Here is a 26,749-nt window from a genome sequence, read left to right on the forward strand (position 1 = left end):
TGCGGAAAACGCAACCACATACATACATGTTATCTCCTCCTCCTCCCTGATAAAAGTTGCAAAGTATTGCTTAAATATACAGGAGATGGAAAGTGAAGACAGACAAGAGGTTTACATTCCTCTCTGCAGCTCAAAGTTATAGTCACAACATTGTGTGGCTGTATCAGTTTATTTCCCACCATTCATGATTCATCAGCAGCTTGATAGTTTATCTGAATTCTTCTGACTCCTATCTGTGGGTGTTAAAACTACTCAGACAAAAAACCAACAAAGAAAACCATGTGTCTATTGGCTACCTGATCAGAGCTCTGCACACTGCAGGTCTTCTTCTACTAATGAAACTACAAGTCCTATTTCTTATGGTGACACACTTTCTTTTTGATTCAGTACTTTTTAAATTCAAATCCCTTCCAGTGTCTCTGGAGAGGCTCCACTTGAGGTGACCCACATTTAGTAGTTAAGCAAACAAAATAGACCAGTGTCTCCATCTTCCTTCACTTTCTGACCAAAGGGTAACAGCAATATCTCTCCCAATATAGATATGTCTGTTTAGACAAATAACACTGTTTGGATAAATTGTTGGCCTTTGCTCAGGCACAACAGTACAAGGCGAGGAGGATATTTTAATTAAGTCCTTCATTTATTATTGCAAGACACTGGAAATAAACTTCCTCTGCGATGCAAGTATTTGGCACTGCTCACGTTTGTAACATCCATGAAGCACAGGCTTTGCAAACCTTTGAAATAAAATACATTACAGAGGGAGTGATGCTTTCCAGAGAGAGAGTAGTTCTGAGATTTGGAGAGGCTTACTGAGCAATACTACTATGCAAGGTCTAGCTGAACTGCACCCTGATTGCAACACAAAAACTCCCAGACTTTCTTGCTCCTGTCCTCGACACATACATCTGACAGGTTCCCATGCTCCTTACACGAAAGACAGACTATAGATTACATGCCAAAATCTAGTGCAACACCTTTCATTGGACTCCACTGAAATTAGTAGTTTCGTGGCGCCATCTAGAGGACGAGAGCCCCTGCAGCTGCGAACCAGCAGAGGGCGCTGTCTAACAATCGTTGAACCGTGAGCACAATGCCTGCTGTGGCACCGGAAACCAGGGAGCTTGGCGAGCTGTGTGACATAAACCAAGCCAGTGATGTTGTGTAACTGCACGTTTTGTAAGTAAATTCTGTTGTTGTCGCTTCGACCCTTGGTTTAATGCACCCAGCTTCATTCAGACCGCACCGATACACAGTCACCGGCTGTCGTATGAATCTCTACCGGTATAGTTTAACCGGTCGCTAACGATGAACAGCTGATGATGTTTGGTTCACTGTTAGCTTAGCAGGCTAGCCTAGCCACGTAAACAATGGAGACCCGTGAGAGGGTTTAATGTTTCTATAATGAACTTTATGTCAATTTCATAACAATATATCTAACAGCTTTCTGTGTGGCATTCTTAGTTATGGGAAATAGTTGTACGCTCATTCGTTCACAGGATTACTATCTTTAAATCAGTTACAGTGGCTAAAAAGCAGAAGTAACAAGTTAGTGACATTAACGTCAAATAATTCACTTCACAATTAACGTAAACTGTTTGGGTGTAAGGCTGAGTTAAACCTCAATAACTACATTAAGTTAACATTATATCTTGGGATCCAGGATTTAGACTGGCCACAGCATTTGTTTACATCTAGATGACACACTGTATGACTCGACTTGCAGCCACACCATCATGCCTATAGACGGTTCAGAGGACCAGGTGCCCTCCTCTCTCTCCGGCCCGGCCAGTGCTGCCCTCACCCCGGGAGGGACAGAGGAGGATGGAGCCACAGGGGGCTCAGCAGCAGTCAGCTCTTTCCCTGAAAACAGTCAGGGCTCTGAGGCTGCTGCGGCCTATCCTGCCAACACTGGACCTGGGGAGAGCAACAGCGGTAAGATATGCAACACTTTGGACAGATGAGGGAGAAGATAGAGACCTAAACCTGACATGCCTATGGAATTATCCTGATAACCACAAAGCCACTTAATGTTTTGTTATCTGTGGTGCATGTAGCTGGAAAGAGGTCTGGCACCCTGCTGCAGATTGACAGACAGCGTATCCAAGCAGCGTCTGCCAGTTCTGGAGCAGATGAACTCCAGGGCCTTGGTGTGGCTGTGTATGATCAGGATATTCTCGAGCAAGGTGTCCTCCGACAGGTGGATGAGGCAATCCATGAGGCCAATCAGGCTGCTGCCAAAGCTGAGGCTGAGAAGGAGTACCAGTCTGTGCTCGATGATGTCAGGTGAAGGACAATAACTGCAATGATACTTGGGATCTGTTTTTTTCTATTATCTTTAAATGACAGATCATGCTGATTGTGGCAGTTGCTCAAGTATAATGATCATTCAGTCTCTCTAGAGCTTAAGTTTAAGTTTAATGAAGAAAGTCAAAGATTAAAAAAATGCAAGTGCACTTAGTTTCTCCAGTGTGTTCACAGACACTGGTTTTGATTAAAAAAAAAAAAAAAAAAACAAACCTTAAAAGGTGCTGATAAATCTAACTCAGTTTTTGGTTGATGTTTGTTCCAGGTCTGTGACAGCATCACTGAAACATATCAACAAGATTATTGAGCAGCTGTCTCCCTATGCTGCTTCCAGCAAAGACATCAGTCGAAAGATTGAATCTGTCAAACGACAGAAAGAAAATAAGGTAAAACGCTACTTAAACTACTACTTAGCCGCTAAAGTACATTAATACAATTTAAACTATTGCAATGATGATGATTGCACCTTTTAATTCAGGAGAAACAGCTGAAGAAAGTTAGAGCCAAACAGAAGCGACTTCAGGCCATTCTGGGAGGAGAGGACATCCAGAGGGTTGAAGCTGAGCTTCTGGCAGAGGATGACGGAGAGGAAGGTGAGGTGTTTTTATTTTTGACCTGTGATTTCTTTCACTGTATTGACCAAAAAGCATTGTTTTACCACCCACTCATTAACACTGGGGTTAATCAACGCTGAGGTGTATGAGGTAAATAAAGTGCTGGTGCCCTGCTCTCTATAGATCATGTGAAACCAGGGTCATGTTCAGCACTGTCCAACATCTAGCAAAACAAAGCAGTCATGGAAACAATGCACAGAATTAATACCAGTTGCAGTTATGGTGGCCAATAAGGCTATTTTGTAACATTCCTTTTTAGGAACTGGAAGATAGTAAACCAAAGCTTTAATATATATTGGGTGTACTCATTGTACAGTGATGGCTGTGTGAAATATCAAAGTGTCCACATATGTTGCATCTTAAGTGGATTACATCACTGACACTGAAAACATTTCCACAATGAACTCTTGAACTCCTGTTTGACAGTTGTGTCAGAAGCAAAAACCAATACATCCATTGTGAAAATCCAACTGAACTGTGATGTGTAACATCACCCCCTTCCAAACAAGTCAATGGAGTTTTTTTTAGTTTACTCTAGAAGGACACAGAGCTGCATTTATTAGCTGCTGTAATAACAATTTACACAAACCCTTTGACCACATGATGTCTAATACATTACCAGTTCTGTTTGACATGTCGCTAATGCTGTGTTTTGGCAACCTCAACATCACTGAGGGTTGTGGTTATTGGGGCAACATATTTGAAAGTTGCATAATCCAAAATTCCTGAACACCAGTTGTTTATAATCAGCCTGAACAAACAAATACGAATGAACCTGCTCACGTAAGAGGTACCACGGCTGGTCCGTGAAAATATATCTTGCATGAAAGCGGTCCCAACCTTTGCTGCACAACGGGACCGCTTTCATGCAAGATATATTTTCACGGACCAGCCGTTGCCCGCAGGTTAAATTACCGGAATATAGATTCGGCATAAAAAGAAACACACGTAAACAGCATTATAAATATAACTCACCATAACGCAGCAGCAGGCAGCATCAGCTGTTCACCAACAGTTAGTCTTCTTAGCCTTAGCGACACAATTAGCCACGAAGTACGGTGTTCTCAGTGCAGCTACACTTGCTGTGGTGGCCTTCGAGACTCTGTCCTTCTTGTACCCGTTTTTGTCTTCAGAGAACTTGGGCTCAGGCTTGTCTTCTAACGCAGAGTGCTTTGTCTCTATGTGTCGAAGCAGTTTAGAAGGCTTCACTGCCTCATTTGATAGCCTGTTGCCACATATTATGTAGAGCGGGCCTGGAGCACGTGAATCACCTGTCGCCATAAGGCCGTATTTTATGTAGGACTCCTGCTATTTCCCACTAAATGCATCTTTGTTTATCTTGACAGTCTTAGGCTTTTCTGTTGTTTAATCATTGGGTCCTCTTCAGGAAGCTCTCCACAGAAAGTTTTTTTTTTTTTTTAAACTCATTTGAGCTAGTTAGCTAGCTAGTTTAATTTGTCGGGCATCACAGCCATTACGGAGACAGGTGTTTGGCAAGCGATATCAGGAGGCACAGACGGATGTGATGGACACAGTTTCCGGCCATTTTTCAAAATAAAACACCCCGCAGACTCCCAATAGTCAAACAAGTGAAATAATATAAATAATTTATTCTTTCTGTGCGGCCTGGTACCAAATGATCCGCGGCCCGGTACTGCTCTGCGCCCGGTGGTTGGGGACCGCTGCTGTAGAGTTTCCGTAAACAAACACGGTCATGTTTACTTTTGGTTGTGGATACATTGTGTGTATCCTTGAGGCCTCACAAACCTGTTCAGTGTATTTCTTTCCTCAAAAAACAATCTTTTGAATCCTTAAAAAAAAATTGTGTGCATGTACGTTTGTCCAACAAGATGCAAACAAAATGGGGACTTGCTGGTCAAAACTTTCTCCATAGCACTATTAGTGGTTTAAAAACTCTACAGGGTACCTTTCAAAAACTGATACTTTACAGTTCTGTTTCCAAGTCTGCATTTGTCTGTGTTGCACCAGAAGCCGGGCCGTCCACACTGGGCAGCATGCTCATGCCAGCTCAGGAGACTGAATGGGAGGAACTTATCCGGAAAGGTCACATGACTCCTTTTGGAACCCGAATCCCTCAGAAGGAGGTGAAGAAGGAGCCTCGGAAAGTGATGCTTGCTGAGAATTCAGCCTTTGACCAGTACTTGGCTGATCAGGCCAAGTTAGCTACTGAGAGGAAGAAAGTCCCCCTCCTAAAGAAGAGGGGGCACTCCGGGCTCAGCCCTGATGAGCAGGCCAGGGGAAAAACTAGCAGAATTCTTTCCTCCAAGGATAAAAAAATGAGGAAGCGAATCCGAAAGCTCCAGATCACAGCTCTGAAGGCCCATCCCAAGGCTCGACCTAAGGCTGAACCACAGCTCCCTAAACCAAGGAGGAAGCATCACACTGAGGGAGAGGAGACAGACAGTGAGGGGTCAGAGTACCTCCCCTCTGATGAAGGCATAGATCCTGATAAAGAGGAAAGAGAAGCCATGGAGGAGGGCTTTGGGGAGGGTGATGAAGAAAAGTATGAGCTGAAACCATACAAGAGAAAAACTGAGGGGAGAGGGAGGAAAAAAGTAAAGAAAAGGCAGGAGAGCGAGGAAGAATACTGCCCTGAGAGTTCAGATGAAGAGGAAGATGAGAAGGGTAAAGAGAAAAAATGCAAAGATGATGGAGACGTGGAGTACTACAGACAACGAATAAGGTAGGATCATTGTCCGTAATGCTTTAAACTTGCATTAGTAATTAAATTTAGCCCCCAATTTATTAGAAATTAAGCAACTTTATATATTTTGTAATTTATATACAGTTGGTAAAGAGCAGATTTATACATGGACTTATGGTTGGATGCAAAGATGCAAAAAGTTTTCATTTGTAAATCTTCTTCTAAAGAGAATGCAGACATTCCTGCCTGAAAATGACATGCTCAACAAACACCAGATTGAGCCTTTAACTTTGCATCACATTTGTAATGGCAGTGGTGCAAATGTGCTATTGTTATTCCCTTTAGTTAAGGAGAAAAGCAGTTGTTTTCTGCTGGCTCCATAGTGCAGAAGGAGAGTTAATCCCAGATGAGATTGGCAGCTGTTTCTTGACTAAGCAAATTCACTCCCTGCTCTTCTTCTCTCTCTGCTCTCACACTGGCCTAATTATCCTCCTGCACATGGTTTTATACACTCACTCACTCACTCTAATGCTCAAATTAATGGAAGAGCAGCCCTAATGAGATTTCATATTTATAGCTGCCAAATAAATTGTGTTGGCATGTGTCCTTTTTCTACACTACAGTGATTGAATGTCAATTCAACAGCATAGACACGGCATGGATGGTGAGGCTAGCTTATATGAGGAATGATATTATTAGAGCGGGTGGTATCTGTAGTTGGGTGGGGAGGTGGAGTGGGGGCAGAAAAGTGTAATTAACTGAACCAATGCTTAGTCTTGACTTAATTAGAGAGTGTGGTCTCCCAGGCCCAGCTAAAGGACCAGTTTCGTGGCAGGGTGACAGGACCAGGCCCAAATGAAGATGGATTCTTATCCTCTGCACCTCACACCTTTCTGGGGAACTCGCACTACTAATTGTCTGTATCAATCTTCATTTGCTGCGCGACGACTGTGCCTCTAACTGCCCTCTCTCCTGCACTATTAAAACTGTTCTCCTTTACATTTCCCTTTTAGCTGTAGTTGTTCCACCACTCAAGGGAAAAACCCACAACTCAAAAACATTTGCTGTCCATACACCTGTGTAGGCAACTCTTAAAATAAATCACTGAGTGCAGTAGGTGCAAATGGAACATCCATCCATCCATTCACTATATCTGTCTACCCTCATCTGTTTAGGGTTACATGTAGCTGGATCTATCCCAGAATACATAAGGTGACAGGGTAGTTTATACCCTGGACAGGTCAGTAATGTGTCACAGGGCTTCTCCCTATAGAGAAAGAAATACAACATGAAACAGAATTCACTTAAAATATCTCATTTTTTGGGCTTTGATTTTCAGTTTGAACTGACAGTGGAAGCTGTCAGTTCTTCATTGTTGCTTGACAATATTTTAGTGTTTAAAATCTACACCGAAAGATTAAGCAGGTCTTTGTTCTTGGACGTAGCAAGTTGCCTGTACTAATGTTGATTTAATTATGCTAGAACCAGATATATATAATCATTGTCTTACTAGGAGATGGAAGCGACAACGTCTTCGAGAAAGGGAAGAGAAGAGAGAAAGAGGTGAGGAGCTTTCAGATGACAGTGATGCAGAGTTTGATGAAGGCTTCAAAGTGCCTGGTTTCCTCTGGAAAAAACTTTACAAGTAAGTTTGATGTGAAGAATTTAGCATTATGTCAGATATCTCTACAGTCAGTTTGAAATGTTCTTAAATTATTGTTGTGAGCTGAGGAGGTGACTAATAGTTATAAAGATTATCTGTGTACTTTGTATGCTTTTTCTGGTATATTGCTCTACCATTGCACCCTTTCCTCTTATAAACCTTTACACTGAGATGACACTGATTAACTAAAGATCATTTGATTAGGACACCATAAATGACGTCACTTGTAGTTTACCTTGATAAATATAGGTTTGTCTAGCAAGAAATCCCAAACTCTAATTGCAGTTTTCATCACAACTTTTATGGACATTACCTGACCCTGTCTTAGAATGCTAATCCCTGTGTGAAATTTCCTGGTAGGGATTAGGGTAGCTCGCCTAACCCTAACCCTAACCAGGAGGCGTGAAGCAGATTTCGGTTGAAACACAGTCTAATTACCAGGCCACCATGTCATGTACAAGAATTTTGATGTCTATAGTTGCTGTTATGCACATGTGTTTTAAGCTTGGGCATACATGTATATCACATTGTCAGGTACCAGCAGACAGGTGTGCGGTGGATGTGGGAACTCCACTGTCAGCAGGCAGGTGGCATCCTGGGAGATGAGATGGGATTGGGTAAAACCATCCAGGTTATCAGCTTTCTGGCCGGACTGAGCTACAGCAAACTGAGGACCAGAGGATCCAACTACAGGTACACACACATACACACAAACAAACTGTGGCCAGAGACTGTGTGTCTGTATGGTATGAATATTTGATTAGGGGGATTTCTGCTTGAGAGTGTTCATCTGAATTATTAAACATGTTTCAATTATCAGACTCCTCACTTTCTTACTGCAGACATCAGAGAAAACTCTGACACTCTGTGTGTGTGTGTGTGTGTGTGTGTGTGTGTGTGTGTGGGTGTGGGTGGAGAAAGAGTGTGTTACTGTAGAGTCAGTGTCTTCATGAACACTTAAAATGAATTTTGGATTCATGGAGTGGGAGTGGAGCAGGTGTGGGACAACAAATCACATGAGGCAGTAATGTGGTTTTACTGCACGAACAACACTCATGCACTTAGTAGGTGGAGCTTCCCTGATGGTCAATACTCTGTCTGCTATAGACGCCCACAAATTGATTGCTTGCAAACTCAATTATGGCCCAGTATCAATAGCTTCCACCAGGCAGAGGTTCATACCAGCCCATTAGTGTCTCTTTGTGTTTGTGTGTGTGTGTTTGTTTGACAAAGCTCTTGTAAATCCTCACAGAGGAGCTGAGCATGTGGTCATGCACCTTCTTTGATTCATTTATAAGGGACAGAGAGTGAATAGAGCAGCAGAGGTAGACTTTGTAGTTGGACACTCAGTTAAGCACATTTTTATACTTTTAATTATCAGGTAAAAGCCTTTATTTTCTATAATGTTGCACAGGAATGATGACTGTAATTTGCTAATGAAATTTTTGCTGAGGTTATTGAAACGTATATGAACCCTGAGTTCTTTTGTTTACCCATCTTAATCGCAGGTTTGGGATTAAACATATCTCTGCCTCCTGTTTGGTTTTAGGTATGTTGGTCTGGGTCCTACAGTCATTGTGTGCCCAGCTACAGTCATGCACCAGTGGGTGAAGGAGTTTCACACCTGGTGGCCTCTTTTCAGAGTAGCTGTTCTACATGAAACTGGTTCCTTCACCAGCAGCAAGGTAAATGTGTGTTTGTGTGTGTCAGATTTTCATATTGATAATTTAGCTAGGAAGTTTTTCTATGAGGTCTCTTTTTCCTCTGGGGGGCACTAGAGGTCTGTTTATGCAGCACTCCCTCCTAACCTTCTCCCCTTTTCCCCTCTCTGCTCAAACCACATTGAGTGAGATGCCTTACTTGAACACTCTTTAAAGTACAGGATACTAGAGATGATTAGGATTTGCACTGACAATAACCTGATGAAGTGTGTGTCTGTTTTTTGTTGTTGTTGCAGGAAAGGCTCATTCCAGAGATCGCTGCTTGTCATGGTATCCTGATAACCTCATATTCGGCTGTGAGGAATATGCAAGATGCCTTACAGCGATACGATTGGCACTACATTATACTGGATGAGGGCCATAAGATCAGGAATCCAAATGCTGGAGTTACTACTGCCTGTAAACAGGTATTGTTCACACATGTTCATGAACACACAAATTTTAACCACTGCACCTGGGTCCAGTCAGTGGCAGAGACTGTTGCTTAGTAATAAACGCACGCTGTGCTGAGTTTAAGGAGTTATACCTGCTTTTTAAATTGCAGTTGAATTGTAGTTCTAACATTGCATCATGCATTTTGCAGTTGTCATCATTTGGAGTTTATTCTCTTACTTTTGGTAGAAGAAGTTGTTTACTGTCATTCATCCTTATATTACAACATCTACAACATAAATGTGCTGCAACATCACATCATATTTTAGGAGTGTATGAGTAACATTGTCTCTTACCTCTCTCTAGTTTCGTACTCCCCACAGGTTCATCCTGTCAGGCTCTCCCATGCAGAACAATTTGAAGGAGCTGTGGTCTCTGTTTGACTTTGTCTTTCCCGGCAAACTCGGGACATTACCTGTCTTCATGGAGCAGTTCTCTGTGCCAATCACCATGGGTGGATACAGCAATGCCTCACCTGTACAGGTACCAAAATAAACACACATGCACAATTAGGATTTGCCTGTTAATACTCCTCACTTTTGAACTATGAAGGGTAGGGTTACAAAAAGGAATATCACCCCTTCTGAGACTGGGAATCTATTTTGAGAAGATAAAGTAAAACTAGGTATAAAGCCAGTGGTTATTGATAGTGTTATTTTGCTTTATATTGGTTTTTGAATTGTACAATTTGATTAAACATGATCATTTTCATCTAAAGTTTGAAGAATATATGTTTTTAGAGTAACAAAATTACTATAAAAACAGAACAAAAAGCTACAGTGGAGAAAAGCAATGCATAGCATACATACAACAAGTCATCAATTAATACATCAACCCTATAAATAAACCTGTAACTACAGCATAGGGAGGGAGCCATGATGGGCTCAAGTGTCACTTGACAACACTAGTCAGACACATACACGTACGCATAGTTTTGGAGAGCTAGATGGAAGCAGGTCAGAAGGAGGGATAGAGGAACAACAGAGCCATTAAGTGCAGTGCAGGATAATGTAGGTCCATGCAAAGGAACTTCAGTACATCCCTAGTGTGTGAGAGAGAGGGGGAGAAGCTAAAGTGGAGAGCCAGTGAGCTAAATTGTAGCCCTTTGTCATTAGTGTTCAATCGTTAATAACCCACTGACTGTATGGATTTAATTATTTAAGCCGGCTATTGATGCTTCTTCCGCTGTCGATAATAAAAACCTTTACTAATTATTAATGTTATTAAATGGTCAGAGAGGGCTAAGCTCTGCTGCCTTATCCTCTTCTTGAAATTCTCAGAGCAGCAAGCAGGCCCTTGGCTAATGTTCTTGTGTATGTAGTGGTAGATGTATGTTAAAACCTGTGTTTGGGGTAGGTCTGGGTGAGCATGTGGATGTGGGATCAATTACTGAAGCATGCATCTGTACACCCATGTGAATCCACTCAGCAGCTTGTGCAAGGATACCTGGATCATCTGCTGTCCTCCTCTTCTTCCTTTCCACTCTAACCTCCATTGAGCCCTAAATCCCAGCATGTTATTGTCCCCTCCAGCTTTGCCGAGGGTGTCTTTGATCCCTCTGTGGACCCCCAGTGAGTTAATGTTTAAAAGGCTAACTGGCCTTTAGCACTGACTCTGGATAAAGTGTAGCAGGCCATTTGCAGTGGGGCTCCTAGTGAGGGGTGGGGCGGAGTGGTTCTAAAGCTCCCCTTCTGTTTCCAATGGAGCTGGCCAGTAGTACTGATGAAAGAGGAGGGCTCTGTCCCTTGAGACCAACAGTGGTCTGATCAATGTTTAATGGGTTGTACTGCTGAGAGGGACAGTAACATGAGGGGGGTGATGATAGAAGGCGGAAGAGGGGCTAAATGACAGTCACACCTCAGGAAACATGCACAATGCTGGGTGCGTGTGTTTGTTTGACACACTGAACTGAATGCTGCTTCTGTTTTAAGGCAGTTTGTTTGTGCTAAAAGGTTAAACTGTTGTTGATTTTCAGGTCCAGACGGCGTTTAAGTGCGCATGTGTGCTGAGGGACACCATAAATCCTTACCTACTCAGAAGAATGAAGGCAGACGTCAAGGCCAACCTCTCCTTACCTGACAAAAACGAACAGGTATTCATCATACTCTAAGACATTTGACCCTGTTCTGTCTAAGCATTGAACAACCTCTCATGCCTGGATGTCTTAACTGGGGAGGTGTTTATCTGATTGGATGTGACTGTATGTGCCACGTCTAAGGAGTATTTGATGAATGTGCATGGCCCTTGTCAGGTGAAGCCAGCTAATAAAGTCCTAGTAAAGTAAAAGGAGCAGGTATTCATTAAGGTGGCTGGTCTCTGGTCTGTCCTCGCGGCTGACGCTGGTTGACTCCTCAGTCCACTTCAGCTCATTATGTCAGTCCCTCAGGACAACAGTGGCTCCAAAAAACACATTGCTTCCCTCTAATTTCTCTGCTTGCACGCTGCACTTCATCAAGGGGCTTTAAAACGGATGTTCACCGCTCATTACGCACCCTTACACTGCCTTGTGTGTGTGTGTGTGTGTGTGTGTGTGCGCGCGCACATCTATGTGTGTATAGGTTCTGTTTTGCAGATTAACAGAGGACCAGCGGCAGGTGTATCAGAGCTTCTTAGATTCCAAAGAGGTCTACCAGATACTTAACGGGGACATGCAGGTAAGTCTCTCTGATATAGTTAAAGCTGGTTCACAGTGTTTTGCTTTGTGTTTCATCCATTTAGCCTCTTTGTGTTGACCAACACTACATTGCAAGGACTAGGAGTGCAAAACTGTTGGTCAAGAGGACTTCCAGGAACAAGATTTTCCTTATTCATTATTTACTCCACTAACTGACTTATTTCAGTCCTCAACTCAGTTCGCTCTCTTCACTCACAGGCATTTGTGTGTATATTTATGCACTCTTTTTAAGATCATCAGTGCAATTTACATTTTTTTCCCACGTTAATTTTGTTAAACTCCTAATAGCTTGAGTTTAGTGTTCTTTAAGCTGCTCACTTTAAGTTGTATAGTTGGTCTTCTCACATTAGCCAGACCCTGGAGAGAGAGACTTGACCATTTATCACCACTGACCAAATGGAAGCGGTTTGCGAGTCAGGGGTGACCACAGCAGATTGTGCATACACACACACATGCTCTTGTAGACATATTCAGTGGTCACTCTCAGTCCATTAACCACCATTACTAATGCAGTGACCGTTGGGCCTTCATCAAGAAACACAGCCTTTATTGTCCGTAAATAAATTATGTAACACTTTCCTGTAGACTCAAGTAAATGTGTTTATTTGTTTAAAGGTGCAATGCTGTAAAATGCAGTGAAATCTGCCAACCTCTTACACCACTTTTGTCACCTGTCACCAATTTTGTGTTCACGAAAGAAGCAGTCTTTCTAAAGACCCTCGTTTCTTTTCCTCTTTTTGTGCTGTTTAGGTATTCTCAGGTTTGATAGCACTACGTAAGATCTGTAACCACCCTGACCTTTTCTCGGGCGGCCCCCGGCTGCTGAGGGGAATCCCGGAGGACCAGCTAACTGAGGAGGAACACTTTGGCTTTTGGAAACGCTCGGGCAAGCTGATAGTGGTGGAGTCGCTGCTGCGTCTCTGGTTCAAACAGGGCCACAGAGTCCTGCTTTTCACTCAGTCTAGACAGGTCAGGAACACGTTGCACTGATTCAACTATGAATCACTTCAACTACTAAAACAGCAGTTAATATATGTATAATAAATATGAAATTCTAAAAATGTATATGATACATTTTTAGAATTGTTTGTATTAATTCCCTCAGATGGATTTTTGTACAGGCAAGACACGTTATTTCTTTCCCCGCTTCAAATTAATATCTTATGTTACTTAATGTAAATGGTGTCTGTGTATTTGCTGCTGGCTACCTACAGCCCATGTGCCTGTAAAACTGCTGTGTGAGTGTGAGTGTGAGTGAGAGAGGCCCCAGCTGTTGCAGTCAATACCAATGAGATTATACCTCAGAGGGAACCTGAGACCCTCCCTGTCGGTATCTCTGTCCATGTAATATTAATCTGCTCTAATCCTTTTAGAGATAATCCAAACCTCAGCCCCTCTTTCCCTGTCTGTGTTTCTCTCCCCATCTTCCTTTGCTCACCGCCTCTCTGCTGTCTTCATTGTCTCCCTCCTTTCCAGATGTTGGACATCTTGGAGGTGTTTGTGAGGGAGAATAACTATTCGTACCTGAAAATGGACGGCACTACCACAATAGCTTCCCGACAGCCGCTCATCGCTCGCTACAACGAGGTAAGGATTAGTCATCCCTAATGGCTCTGAGTGTTTCCCATGAAAATCCTGTCCTTAGGGACAAAAATGTTTCAGTGGAACCCTCCTCACCCTGAGGTGGAGACACTAATTAACGACAATCTGTTGTTCAAAGCGAGTCTTCCTTATTGTCTCTTTATGTGGAAATATCACCCAGCATTATAACAAGGTATGCATATCTTCAGAAGAAAGATTTTTAAATTATAACTAATAAACTGATTAAACCCTGTGATTCCATACAAATGCAAAAACTTGCCATCAGAATTTTAGTATTTTAGAATTTATTTTATTATCTAATGTAAAATATGATCAAAATTCATAGTTTTTTCCTCTGTAGTTTAGATTTAAGCTATTTGATTCTCTTCAAGGAGGCTTTCATTTGAGGGAAGAGGATACTGTCACATTACTTTGACAATGTTTAAGCTAATAATTCACTAATTAAATTTTTTATATGATTCTATTCCAAAGTTATTATCAAAAGGAATTTAAAAAACATGACATGATGTTCATGAATCACTGACATTTTTTTCTCCATTGCTTTTTGTTCTTACAGGACAAATCCATTTTTATCTTCTTGTTGACCACTAAAGTTGGAGGCCTGGGAGTCAATCTGACTGGAGCCAACAGAGTCATCATCTATGATCCAGACTGGAATCCCAGTACAGACACACAGGTTAGACACACACACACACACACACACACACACACACACACACACACACACACACACACAGTAATCAAAATAAAACATTTACTGAGTCCATAATTTCTCAGGAGTTTTTCTAATGTTACTTAAGGGGAAGCGTTATTTATAAGATTAAATTACCTATTTTTTTCCAGTTAAATTTCAGTTTTTGCCTCTTTGTTTACTCACTGCTCAATAAGCTTGAAATACTTTAACAGTATATTTTTTCCTTTTTTACTGTGACTTTCTACCTTAATCATTTATATGAATGTATTTTTATTCACAGGCAAGGGAACGAGCATGGAGGATTGGTCAGAAGCAGCAAGTGACGGTTTACAGACTGCTAACTGCAGGGACCATTGAGGAAAAAATCTACCACAGGTGAGACAGCAGTGTTTTTATGTTTCGATTTATACACTTCCGTACGCATGATATTTAATCACAGAACTTAATAAAAAAGAGATTTAAAAAATCCTGTGCTAGCTTTTGTTCTCTCTCTCACCCAGCCTTCCATTTTAGTTGTTTTTCTATTGACTTCACACATTCATGAATATTGGTAATGACATGACTAATTGCTCACATCACTGCTGTATTACTACTTGCAGTATCCCAGTTCTCAGTAATTGAAAAGCTTTCCTGCATTATTAAATGGCCAATCTAGGACTTCTAAACCGTTGCTCTGGTTGGTTTGTGCCTGTAAAGTGCTTTCAAAAAGCATGTTGGAAGAACTGCAGGGATTCTATTTTGATACCTACAGTAGTGCGGTTAACTAATTTTCTCATCCATCAGCCAAACTACTCTGTGGTGATAGAGGATTGGTTTTGCCTGCTGAGGTAAAATGGCAAATTGGTATGGTAAAAATGGTATCTATTTCTGCATTTTATCTGTTTTAAATCAGGCAAATCTTCAAACAGTTTCTGACCAATCGTGTCCTGAAGGACCCAAAACAAAGACGATTCTTTAAATCAAATGACATCTATGAGCTCTTCACCCTGTCTGACCCTGATGGAGGTCAGGGAACAGAGACCAGTGCCATATTTGCAGGTATGTATGTTTCTCTTTTTGTTTGTCGATTTTGTTCTTACCAGAGAAACATTTTATTGCTAAATTATGAGATTACGTTAATATCGCTCACATGGAAATTTTTGATTTTACCCTCAAACAGGTACAGGCTCTGATGTCAAAGCACCCAAGAAACCTGCGAGGCCAAGCTCATCACACACGGTAAACCACGGTACCCATGCACATAAACACTCCTCAGCAAACCAAAATGAAACTGGTACAGACAGCAAACACTCCTCAACAAACATTCCTGTATTAAGACAGGGAAATACCTCACCGTGCAGTAAAAACTCTCAGGGTACGCCAAATGTCCCGACGGACAGTCAAAAGACCAACCAAAATGGCGTGGATGTAGAACCACATATTTTAACAAATGTGCAGCATACAGGACAAAATAACAGAGACTGGGATGCAGCCAAGCCAGCAGTCAAAAACTCACACTCACCTAGCTCTCACCAACACAGAGACAAAGACTCTGCCCTGACTAGCCCACAGAAACACAGAGAAAAGAGGAAGCATTGCGACTCAGCTGACTTGGACAAAAACAAACGCAAGAAACGCAAACACTCCAAAGATGCTCGGTTTGAAGGCCGCCGCATTTCTCACTTGGTGAAGAAAAGGACTTATAAGAAAGAGGATAATGCAGACAATGAGAGAGAGGACCAGAAGCAATCGGACGATTATGTCTTGGCAAAGCTCTTCAAGAAATCTGGTAGGCTTTTTTCACACCAACCTCATCTTTCATATCAGATATGGTTTATAGCTTCTTTGTTTTTATGTTGTCATCCCTGCTCTGCTTCAGGTATCCACAGTGTGATGCAGCATGACACCATCATGGAGTCCTCCAATCCTGACTATGTTCTTGTGGAGGCAGAAGCTAACAGGGTGGCCAAAGATGCCCTGAAAGCCCTTAAGGTTTCTCGCCAGCAGTGCAGACTGCCCTACAACAGACCCCCTCCTCCACCAGCAAGGTACACAGTCTCACTGACACACAGGGCTTATTTAGAGCTTCACTAATCTCACTTAAAACAAACATATCTTAGTTTTTTGCTTGTTTGCTCACTCAGGAAGCGTTTTGGACAAAAAAAGAATTCTCTCTTGGTTGCACCTTCAGTTCAGTCTGTCCCTACTCCGAGCAAATGCAAGGTAACAACAGTGTTATTGTGAAAAGATATAGAGTTGGCTGGTTGGCAGTTATTTTGCATTTGTGATGCCATGTTGTGTAAATCCATCTGTATCTCTCTTTAGGATGCTGCTATTGTTAAGAAATCTGTGTCAAAGAAGCCTGGCTCTGGAGCTCATTTTAGTGGGGAGGTGGCAGAAAGTGAGTCAAACTCCGCCCCACTCTCTTCCTCCTCCCTGCTGGCCAAGATGAAAGCCCGTAATCACCTCAGCATTCCCTCTAGCCAAAGAGAAGAAGCAGAGGATGAGGAGGACGGCTCTGGAGCTCCTCTACAAAGGAGCTCTCCCCCAGCTCCGCCCACTGAGCATGACGAGCTGTTGGTGGATCTGCGCAACTTCGTAGCCTTCCAGGCAAATGTGGACGGACAGGCCACCACCCAGGAAGTGCTTGAGTATTTCAAACCAAGGCTAACCCAGGAACAGGCGCCTGTCTTCAGAGAACTGCTAAGGAGAATCTGTGACTTCCATAGGACCTCTGGTCAGGAGGGCATATGGAGACTGAAGGAGCACTTCCACTGAGTGAAACACAGATGAGAGCAGAGGAAAGACTGAGCTGTGATGCATATTTACTTGTCAGATATGAGTTAGTAGAATTAAAGCGTACAATATCTTTTTGCTAACTTGTGTCAAATGCAGATGTCTGTCAGAATGCAAGAATACGTCAGTCACAGTGGGTTGAAATGGGTAACTTCACTTTATTATAGTATATTATGGAAGGACCATATTGTGGGAAAGCCTTTTTACAGGACAATAGACTGTTGGGTTAGCTGATAAACATGTGATTATCAGTTAATTCCCACTTAACTAAGTCTTGAAGAAAGTCCCTTGTAATGTCTAATTTATTTCAGCTGCAGTATCAGTTGGTTTGAGTTTTCTCATGATCAAGCAATATTGCAATTGCTTCTGTTTCTGTTCTTTGTTGTTTGTACCTGCTTAATACTTGAATTCACTTGTTTTGTATTTGCCTGAAAGTTAAAACTGTACAACCTTAATATGTGTTGACTTGACTTTCATAATTTGAACCTCAGCGGCCTCATGCGTGTCAGATTTTCTGATATGCTTTGTAAAATATATTAGTGGAGAAGAGTGTCATTTTATAAATGTGACCAAACCGGTCATAGATTTTAGTAGATTTTGTAAGGTGGGGGCCAAAGTTTTATTTAGATGACCTACCTCCAGTTATTTGTGAGAAACTAAGTTGCAGTTGCCATGTTTACATGGAAACAAATTAAAAAACAATAATAATGATAATAAAAAGCAGCAGGCTTGCAGTTGTGTGCAATAAACCTTGTTTGGTTATTTGAAAACGTACACAAGATTAAAATAAAAGAAGACCTATTGAATTACTTGGGAAAAATGTAAACGAATAATAATAATTGTATTTGAAAGTAAATGATAAGCCTGTAAATAAAAGTTACTGAGCAAAAACTGGACAGTTGTGGACCTATTTTCCCAGTTTGGGGTAAATGTCCATATTCTCCACATTGATAGTGGCAAATACGGAAATTGTGATTGAATTTTGTATATCAAAATTTGATAGAAATTAAGCTCTTCTAGAGATTTCAGAGTTTCACTTCAGTGTGGAGGTGTGGTGCTGACCAAGGTCCTGAAATGAATCCGGTAGATAATTGCTGTAATCATTTAAAGATGGGACCCAAAATCTGCTAAACCTACTTAAAGTTTACTTGTAAAATTGTAGCCATCGGAGATGAGAGTGTAATTTCATTTAGTCATTTAAGCAATCATCAGAGGATGGAGAGGAAAGGCGCTGACAGGAAGCATATACACACACTTCAGGCCTGCACTCTTGTCAGAGTTGTCTAGACCAAATATTGGGATAAAGTTATCAACCGTTATTTGATTTCAATTTTCTCCACGCACCTCGCCGAGGTCATAATAACAACTTTATTTTCAGTGGTGCATAAATTAATTACGCGCATTTAATAACTAAAATATCATTATATTCCCCCTTTAATAACATAAACGCTGCACGCCAGGGAAACCCTTAATAGCGCGGGGCCCTGTAACTGGCCATTATCCGCCTGTAATGATATTACAGAACCAATTACGCGCCATTAGAAGGGATTTTCTGCACTTTATGTGGTTTAGTCCAATCCCGCACTCCTCTTCTAAATTTCAGCTGCTTCTCGAAGCCTCATTTTGCCTCCACCTCAGAGACGCATGGCGTCTGCGCTCTGCCGTCCCAGATGCGCTTTAAAACTAATTGAAAGGGTCCCGCAGCAGATCATTTATCTGAGGAAGCGTAATAAATCGCAGGACCCCTTGCTGTGAACAAAATCAAAAATTTGGCCTTGTGAGTGTTCTACATGCGCAACCCCTTGTAAAGTGGACCCCCTAACACACCCTGACGAGCAATTAACCCACCCGACAGTCAATCTAAAACCCAAAAGCAGTCATCCTCCTTTTTTTAATATATGAAAGAACCAAATAAAAAGTGCAGCGGGTATGTGTGCATGTTTATGGTTAGGGAATATGCTTGACTCTGGAATAACAATCACTTGTGATGAATTTTTTTGGCACCAGAGCAGAGCTGCCGTTTGCCAACCTGGGTATAGCCTATCTCCCCTCTCCCCCTCTTTCTATCTGTTTCTCTGACACACACACACACACACACACACACACACACACACACACACACACACACACACACACACACACCAGGAGTTGGGGTGAGAGAGACAAAGCTGTGATAATCCGATTAGGACCAATTAGGCGTGAGATTCTGCGACACTAGCTGAAAGCCTTAACACTCTGTAGACAGTTATACAGTTATAGAGACATCTGGACACTCCCAGAGAGAGACAGAGAGAGAGATGTGAGTGGTGTGTGTGTATGTGTGTAGGGGGAGCGAGAGAGAGAGGAAGAGAGAGAGAGATCTGGACACTCCCAGACAGAGACAGAGAGTCAGTGGAAGTGCAGCAGCCACTTCTCTCCAGAGCGGGAACTCACCCACATCAGCATCCTCATTGCAGGTAGGATGCGCTCCATCTCCAACTTCCGAAGTCTCGCGCAGTGCCACTTCTTCTTCTTCTTCTTCTTATAGGACGATTTAATGTCATAATTTTTTTCCACCACAGAATCTGAACCGCTGCTGTAGCCGATCTGAAGGCGCCGAGCTGAAACTTTTTGTCTCTGTTCCAGGTTCAGTTTTGCAGCTCAGAGAGGCGCCAGGATGTTCTACTTCCACTGTCCGCCTCAGCTGGATGGAGAGTGCTGTCGCTCCAACACATGTAAGTCTTCTCTTCTGCAAATTAAAACATGAATTAGGGTTGATATTTTTACAGCAGCGAGTTATTTTAAGGTCTCTCTTGAAGCCGGAGTCTGTAAAGTTTGGTGGCATTTGCGCTGCGTACTTGCGCGCACAAAGTGTGTGTGTCGTTGTTGGAGAACCGAGAACAGGCCCGAACACGTTTACTTAAAAAAAATAATGTATATGATTATCTTCCATTAATAACGAAAATGACACCGTCCTATAGAAGGAAATCTTATTTTTATGCGGTGTCAAATTCAAAAGATTTTCATACTCTAATCTGCAGTCAGTGATCGTCAATAACAATAACGGAACTGAAAGCCGATATTTTCTATTTTTTAAAAACTGAAGTTTAAATAGGTTGGATGCTTAATGTATCGCCATAAACATTCGTGTCCTCTTCTTTTCCCCACAAATATAAAGGGTTAAGTCTGACTTCCCCTCTGCCATGTCAATCTGCTGCCTGTTTTGGTGAAAAGCGCTGGTGGTTTGGCCCCGGGGCAGAGGGGGCGTTTCGTCCCGGGCACAGATGTTGGGTGTCATGGCTCTTAGTCCGTCATGGTTCCCCTCAGACACCCAACATCAGTGTCTCACGCAACTAATGGATAAACAAACTGTGCCAGGGAATAAATTCCCTGTCTCTTCGGCCAGTATTTATATATAGACATGGAATCCAAGGTTTATTTTTAACGCATCTCTTGAATTTATTTAATGCAAACCTCATTTTATCAAGTGACCAAATTCTCTCTAATAAACTTTTTCTTTTCCAGTGAATTCAAGCGGGTTTTGGCAACCACGCCCCGGCTGATTTTGATGATGGATTCCTACGCAGAAAACAGCGCCGAAACAGAACAACTTTTACTTTGCAACAGGTAATTATTTTTCAGGACAAAAATATACAGAAAAAGAAAAAAATATCTGAAACTTAACTCAAACTAAACAGACATGGGGCACTGGATTAAAAGTAGGAAATGAATAAAACGTTTGGCAAAGTTTTCAAAATGAAGCACTTCAGCAGAGACTTTAGCTTTCTAGTTCTCTGTCACTGACCAAAAAAATAAGGCCTTTATAATTGGTTTGATATGATAAGAGCTCAAAAGAAAAATAACATCGTTGCTTCACACATGTGAAAATATAAAATACAAGGCTAAGAAGCCCTCAGAAATTAATATACGTGCTTTGGAAGATCATGCGTGGGCATAACTGTAAACTGTCCTCCCTGTGTGTGAAGGCAGTTTTGACATTAGGCCAATATTAAAGGCCAATATTAAGACTATATTAGGCTACTTTACTTTTTTATGTAATGTTGTCTTATAACTGTCAAATGTGTGAACGAATTATTAACATTTTTGAACAGCATGGACCTAATGAAGACAGAGAAAGAAAGAAAGAAAGAAAGACTAAATAAACAGAAAAGTTCAAATCAACCAATCAATAGAAAATAAAGGTATTTAAAGTATAACTGGTGTTTTGTGTCCATGCAGTTGGAGGCTTTGGAGGCTGTCTTCGCCCAGACTCACTACCCGGACGTGTTCACCCGCGAGGAGTTGGCCATGAAGATCAACCTGACCGAGGCCAGGGTGCAGGTAAAGGCTGCAGCAGCGTAATGTGTCCTGGGCACGTTTGACCATGCGAGAGAGGGTAAATTAAGCCACTCTGTCATTCCGGCGATGCACTTTAATAACATCAACATAATGGTGAATATTAGATTAGCTTGATTAATCGGTCATTCATAATTAACCAGCGATAATGGTCCTCACTAATTTGTCCGCGTCTCAAAGGTAGGAATACATCATCCATCCATGCAAGATCCCCTTTCCCGTAACGCAGACAGAAAAGGATATATGTGCTTTAAAAGAAGGGGGGGAGAAGTCTGCAGCCTCCAAAACTCTCTCTCTCTGACTCTGTCACACACACACACACACACACACACACACACACACACTTCAAACACACACACAAACAATGAAAAAAGAAGGAAAAAAAAACAACTTAAATTTGGCAATTTATATTCTGCTCCTGCCCTGCACATATGCGCGGTTATAAACTTGGCCAGATGTAATTAAGTTATGTGTCCTGTATGTAATTTCCTGCATTCCAGATTTGCTTTTGGGTTTTGTTGTGCGCGCAGATCTAATTGTGGGAAATATAATAGTTTGCCTTTTGTTCCCCAGGGTCATCTTACTATCGCTTAAACCCAATGGCGGGGTTGATAATGGAATCCGGCGCTGTAAATTAGGGATTGTAAACAAATTATTCCCCTCCTAATCCGATTACCACATTCCTATTATTAAATCTGAACATGAATCCACCGCAGTATGCAGGGATATTAAACTTACATTATTATTAGAAAATAAATTTCCTCTCTGTTGTAGTGTTGTTGCCCCCCTTTTTGTAAAGTGTCAATGGGCCTCCCCCGCATTAAGAGCACGCCGCAAATTGAGATTAATGGAGCAATTATAGCCCATTCAGAGACGGGTGTGTGTGGGGGGGCGCGACTTCTAGCTGGAAGGTGCAGGGGTGAGATAAGTCCATTGGTTGTATTGTTGTCCTGCCACCAAAATGTTGTCCTTTCTTTATGCCGAATGAATGCATGTGTTTTGTTTGGCTGTTGACATCATTTATACCTCCCATACAATAGGGAGAGATGCAGAGCACATGCACACCGACTCTAACCTCCATTCACACATCATGATTAATGCCTGCTAGAACCAAGTCCTAATCGAATCTGATGTTGTCAAACAATCACTAAATAGGGAAATAAACGACTTCATCATAGCTGCCTCTCTCTCGGGCAGCACAACTGTCAGCGGGAAGTCATTAAAATATGATAATGAAAAATTGCTCAATTAAATGTTGTTATAGGCAGTGACCTTCATTCGATTAAGATACCAGAACTTGGCTATATCTTCTCAGCTGTGTGGACGGTGAAGTTTTGGAGATAAGTCGAGGGGGGGCTGTGGGAAAATTAGAGTGTTGGTGTGACACATTCAAACACCTCTTGATATACAAGACAGCACAGAGCAAATAGAACATTTGTTTAAACTCAGCCTGACCTGATAATATGGTAGAAAAAAATACAGAGATATAAGTGAATATGTGGTGTGATAGGCCAAAAGAATATGCAAGGGAAATTAAGAACTCTGTGTGAAAAACTTTGGCATGGATATAAAGCTACATTCAATAAATAAAATTAATGGATGCAAACTGCTAATGTGTCAGGAAATGCAGCGATATCCCAGTTTTAATTAGTAATTTAATTGAATCATTTTGCTTTCCTTTCTTTTCTTTTTTTTTTAAATGCAGGTTTGGTTTCAGAATCGCAGAGCAAAGTGGAGGAAGACTGAGCGAGGGAGCACAGACCCTGAAGGAGGGAAAGAGCAGATGAGTGAGGGAACTCCTCCATCTCGCAGCATCAACTCTCAGTCCCCAGTGGACCAGAGCAGGAAACAGAAAGAACCGCTGGAGATGCAGCAGAGGTGAGAACAAAACAGACAGATGACTGTTGAAGCTATTGTTGTGAAACAGTATCCTTCTGGAAGGAGACAAAAAAGTTGCTGCTCCAGACTGGTAAATCTGAATGATGGAAGAAGCAATATCCTTTCTGTCAGTAACTGCCAAAGCAAAACTCTGACAGCCATCTGGGTCATTTCTGTAGATTACACTTTGTTCTTAAGATGTGTTTCCTTTAAAACTTATTATAAAACAACTTAGTAATCAGCTCTGCAGCGTACAGGTCATTAGAAAAAAAGTTATAAAATAGTTGTAGATATTTCTAGAAATGTAATAGTATCAGTGGAACAATTTTTCAAGTTTTACTTCTCACTAGATAATTAGATACAATGTCTCTGTTCTCCCCAGTATCAACAGGACAGTGGGTCCTGGTGGTCCCTTCTTCCCATCTTGTATACCCGGGACCCTGCTCAATTCTGCCACCTACGCCCAGGCCCTCTCACAGGTCGCCACACTGAAAGGTAAATATGACTCTCATTAACTGGTGAACACAGATGGTGATTATGATTATTTGGTTTTCAGTAGTCCCACCACGAGTCCCACTTTTGTTGTCTTCCAGGTAATGGCTTGTGCTCCTGCTGTGTTTCTGACCCCATGGGCCTGTCCTTCCTGCCGCCCTACGGTTGTCAGGGCAACCGCACAGCCAGCGTGGCCGCCCTGCGCATGAAGGCCCGCGAGCACTCGGAGGCTGTGCTGCAGTCTGCCAACCTGCTCGGCGCGGCGACTGGGCCTGGCACCAGCGTGGGAGTCCTGTCTGGGGTCGGCATCAGCGCAGCCGGGGTGGCGAGGCCCACGGTTGGTCCCGCCATTGATGTGCACGGTGCCGTGGGAAGAGCGGGGGACAGCTCCAGTCCCAGCCCGGCCGCTAAGGTCCCGGCCCTGGCCAGCAGTCCTGACAAACACCCTCACTGCTCCAAGGAATCAGACTGGAGAAAAAGTGAGCCGCTGGACCTAAACATGGATACTCTAAATCTGTGTGATTGTGCCTGTTATTACTACTCTACTCTACTCTACTCTGGTCCTATGAGCAACTAAGCACAACTACTGACTGACTCCAGAAACAGCCAGGAAAAGACTTTGCTGATGACACAATGTATGGATGCAAACAATAAATATTTATTTCACGGTAAATTATTATTGTTTGTGAGAAATGCTGAATATCTGGGGCCTTGTTATCCCCATTAAAGCACAAGTGTGGTTTTGGATCTATAGTCTGTCTTCATGCACTCTTGGACTCTATTTGATGGACTAACATAGATACAACATGTGTGCAACAAAGACCTATTTGATAATGTGAATTTAAGTAATCCTGATACAGTTCCTCTTGTTTTCATAAAGAGGACAGATGCTTACATTGTGAATGTTAATGCATGTAAACTGTGAGTGTAGAACTAATGGCAGGACAGTGAGGACTTCACAGGAGTTTGGCAATATAATGTTTATGCCATCGGGTCAGTAATGGGCTCAAACAATCGTCTCTCATTCTTTGATTTTAAAGTGAAAGTGCACTTTAATATTAATCAGCCATTTTCAGTGTAAATGTGTACATGTGCCAGAATACAGTATGTTCGTGTGTGAACCCCAGGCAGGCTGAAGCAGACTCAGTAGTGACAGAGCGGCGGTTGTCCCTTCTCCCACTCTGTTAGCACATCTGTAGCGCCAGCAGACAGGGAACACACCAGTCCTGTTGTGACATGTTCTTTAAAACAATTAAAGATGTAGTCGCTCATGTTCCTCTCCTGTTGCCTCTCGCTCCAGCCATCTGTTCTGATACATTATTTATCAGCTTCCCTTAAAGCCGGGAGAGGAGAGCATTCGTGATGCTTATTATTTATTTACTTTTAGGAACGCTTGCCCTCTCTCTTCCTCTCTTCCCCTCTCTCTGAGCAGTTTTTAATAAACCGCATTAAACATGATATATGCTATTTATTAATGTTGAATTTACATTTTAAAAAATATCATCTCTCATCACCTCAGGGCTCCTCACACAGTAGTTTATCACAGGCAATACATTTGTTGATTCATTATTCCTAAATATCTCTTCTCACTAGAATGACTCTTGAATAAAGGATCAGCTGATCAGACTGAGAATACTTAACCGCAGAGCACACGACCAGTAGTTGGGCTGATTCAATTTGCGTCCTTGAGGATTTTCAGGAAATTACTTTTGATAGTCAATAACACAATTAAGTAAACTACACACACATTATCATGAATAATTGATAAGAAATTATGTATTACCATGAAGTACTGGTTCAATAATTGATGAGGCGACACCCTGGTGACAGAGAAGAGAGAGATAATGTCAGAAGTCGTGCCAGGTTGTACAGAGTACCGAGCACTCACAGCCTCTTTTTCACGCCATTATATGCATGTTGTAAATACCCTACAAATATTCCAATAAAGTGACGCTTTCACTGACTATGAGTCACCCACTTGTGACACTTTTAATAATTTTTAATATTCAAACAGTTTTCAAGAGTTTTTTTGTATTAGAAAACTATATTTATCTACAAAAACACAACATAAAAAATAAAATTGGCACTTTTGAGGCAAAAATGTTCAAAATAAAGTTTTAAAATTAGAACCTATTATGGCCTATTTTTATACATTTGGTATAATATTTTAGGCCTGTTTTATAGCAGGTGCTCTATCTATTTATGGCCCAAATAATATTACCAAAATCATCATGTCCTAATATAATGATTTTGCTTTAAGTGCATGAGAGAGCTCCAGAGCAAAGATGTTAAGCCCCGTGACATGGCAGCTAATGATAACACAATATCCTCATACAAAATCAGCTCCTTTTCCTAAAATGTACCAATATGGACAACGGAATCCAGCCAACTCATACAAAAGACGTGAAAAACACATTCAATCTCTACAAAATTGAATACAGTAGTTGTGGAATTTAATCATTAGCCAAAACAAAGGATGCTGAAGTTATAATGACTCCGATCATCATTAAGTTCTGGCATGGTGCCCATAATTCACTGCTTTAATATTTCATAAACAAGTCAAGTTGGTGTTGACATTCAGCTGTGCATGTGGCATCATTGATAATTTTCTGTCACCTAAAAAAAGTCCTGAGGCGGTTTTGTGGAGCATTGTTATATCAAATTAGCTGGAGAGCGGCCAGAAAAGCAGACAAACATGGTGAATATGGGGGACAGCAGTTGAACTCTGTTCTTACAGTGCAGTTAATGGGCTTCTTTTGTTGCAGTAATGAAATATTTTGCAGGGATGTGGGGAAATATGTCCTGAAACAGGGAGACGTTGTGCACATGCACCCGTTCACAGACACACACAGACAATATAAGGGACACAGAAAAAGGCAGTATGCTAAAGAGAGACT

General features: G+C 41.8%; 2 protein-coding genes across 3 annotated transcripts; both read left to right on the forward strand.

The window, feature by feature from the left end:
* Positions 1–1,100: 1,100 nt before the first annotated feature.
* Positions 1,101–17,602, forward strand: ercc6 (excision repair cross-complementation group 6). Of its 2 annotated transcripts, none has more exons than XM_018684208.2 (22): positions 1,101–1,179; positions 1,727–1,935; positions 2,058–2,286; positions 2,573–2,693; positions 2,786–2,900; positions 4,911–5,625; positions 7,100–7,231; positions 7,784–7,942; positions 8,799–8,934; positions 9,207–9,377; positions 9,709–9,885; positions 11,378–11,494; positions 11,961–12,056; positions 12,827–13,045; positions 13,553–13,663; positions 14,235–14,354; positions 14,653–14,747; positions 15,265–15,410; positions 15,532–16,140; positions 16,231–16,399; positions 16,496–16,574; positions 16,677–17,602. In XM_018684208.2, exons 2-22 carry the CDS (start codon positions 1,737–1,739, stop codon positions 17,127–17,129), a joined length of 4,368 nt encoding a protein of 1,455 aa, XP_018539724.1. In that variant the 5' UTR covers positions 1,101–1,179; positions 1,727–1,736; the 3' UTR covers positions 17,130–17,602. The 2 variants fall into 2 exon arrangements, with proteins under 2 accessions (XP_018539724.1, XP_018539725.1); XM_018684209.2 differs by having other exon boundaries at positions 4,914–5,625.
* A 1,488-nt stretch (positions 17,603–19,090) lies between these two features.
* Positions 19,091–25,307, forward strand: drgx (dorsal root ganglia homeobox). Its single transcript, XM_018684191.2, has 7 exons — positions 19,091–19,603; positions 19,773–19,861; positions 20,656–20,753; positions 21,366–21,467; positions 23,188–23,360; positions 23,743–23,855; positions 23,954–25,307. Exons 1-7 carry the CDS (start codon positions 19,464–19,466, stop codon positions 24,427–24,429), a joined length of 1,191 nt encoding a protein of 396 aa, XP_018539707.2. The 5' UTR covers positions 19,091–19,463; the 3' UTR covers positions 24,430–25,307.
* The last annotated feature ends 1,442 nt before the right edge of the window (positions 25,308–26,749 follow it).

This window comes from Lates calcarifer, linkage group LG16_LG22, assembly GCF_001640805.2.
Source record: "Lates calcarifer isolate ASB-BC8 linkage group LG16_LG22, TLL_Latcal_v3, whole genome shotgun sequence".
NCBI lineage: Eukaryota > Metazoa > Chordata > Actinopteri > Centropomidae > Lates > Lates calcarifer.

Excerpts from the sequence above, each read along its gene's own strand:
- ercc6 (XM_018684208.2), top strand. The coding sequence starts at position 1,737 with ATGCCTATAGACGGTTCAGAGGACCAGGTGCCCTCCTCTCTCTCCGGC. Across the intron at positions 14,355-14,652 it reads ATCCCAGTACAGACACACAG|GCAAGGGAACGAGCATGGAG; the intron begins GTTAGACACACA and ends TTTTATTCACAG. Across the intron at positions 14,748-15,264 it reads GAGGAAAAAATCTACCACAG|GCAAATCTTCAAACAGTTTC; the intron begins GTGAGACAGCAG and ends GTTTTAAATCAG.
- drgx (XM_018684191.2), top strand. The coding sequence starts at position 19,464 with ATGTGTGTAGGGGGAGCGAGAGAGAGAGGAAGAGAGAGAGAGATCTGG. Across the intron at positions 19,604-19,772 it reads CATCAGCATCCTCATTGCAG|GTTCAGTTTTGCAGCTCAGA; the intron begins GTAGGATGCGCT and ends TCTCTGTTCCAG. Across the intron at positions 21,468-23,187 it reads TGACCGAGGCCAGGGTGCAG|GTTTGGTTTCAGAATCGCAG; the intron begins GTAAAGGCTGCA and ends TTTTAAATGCAG.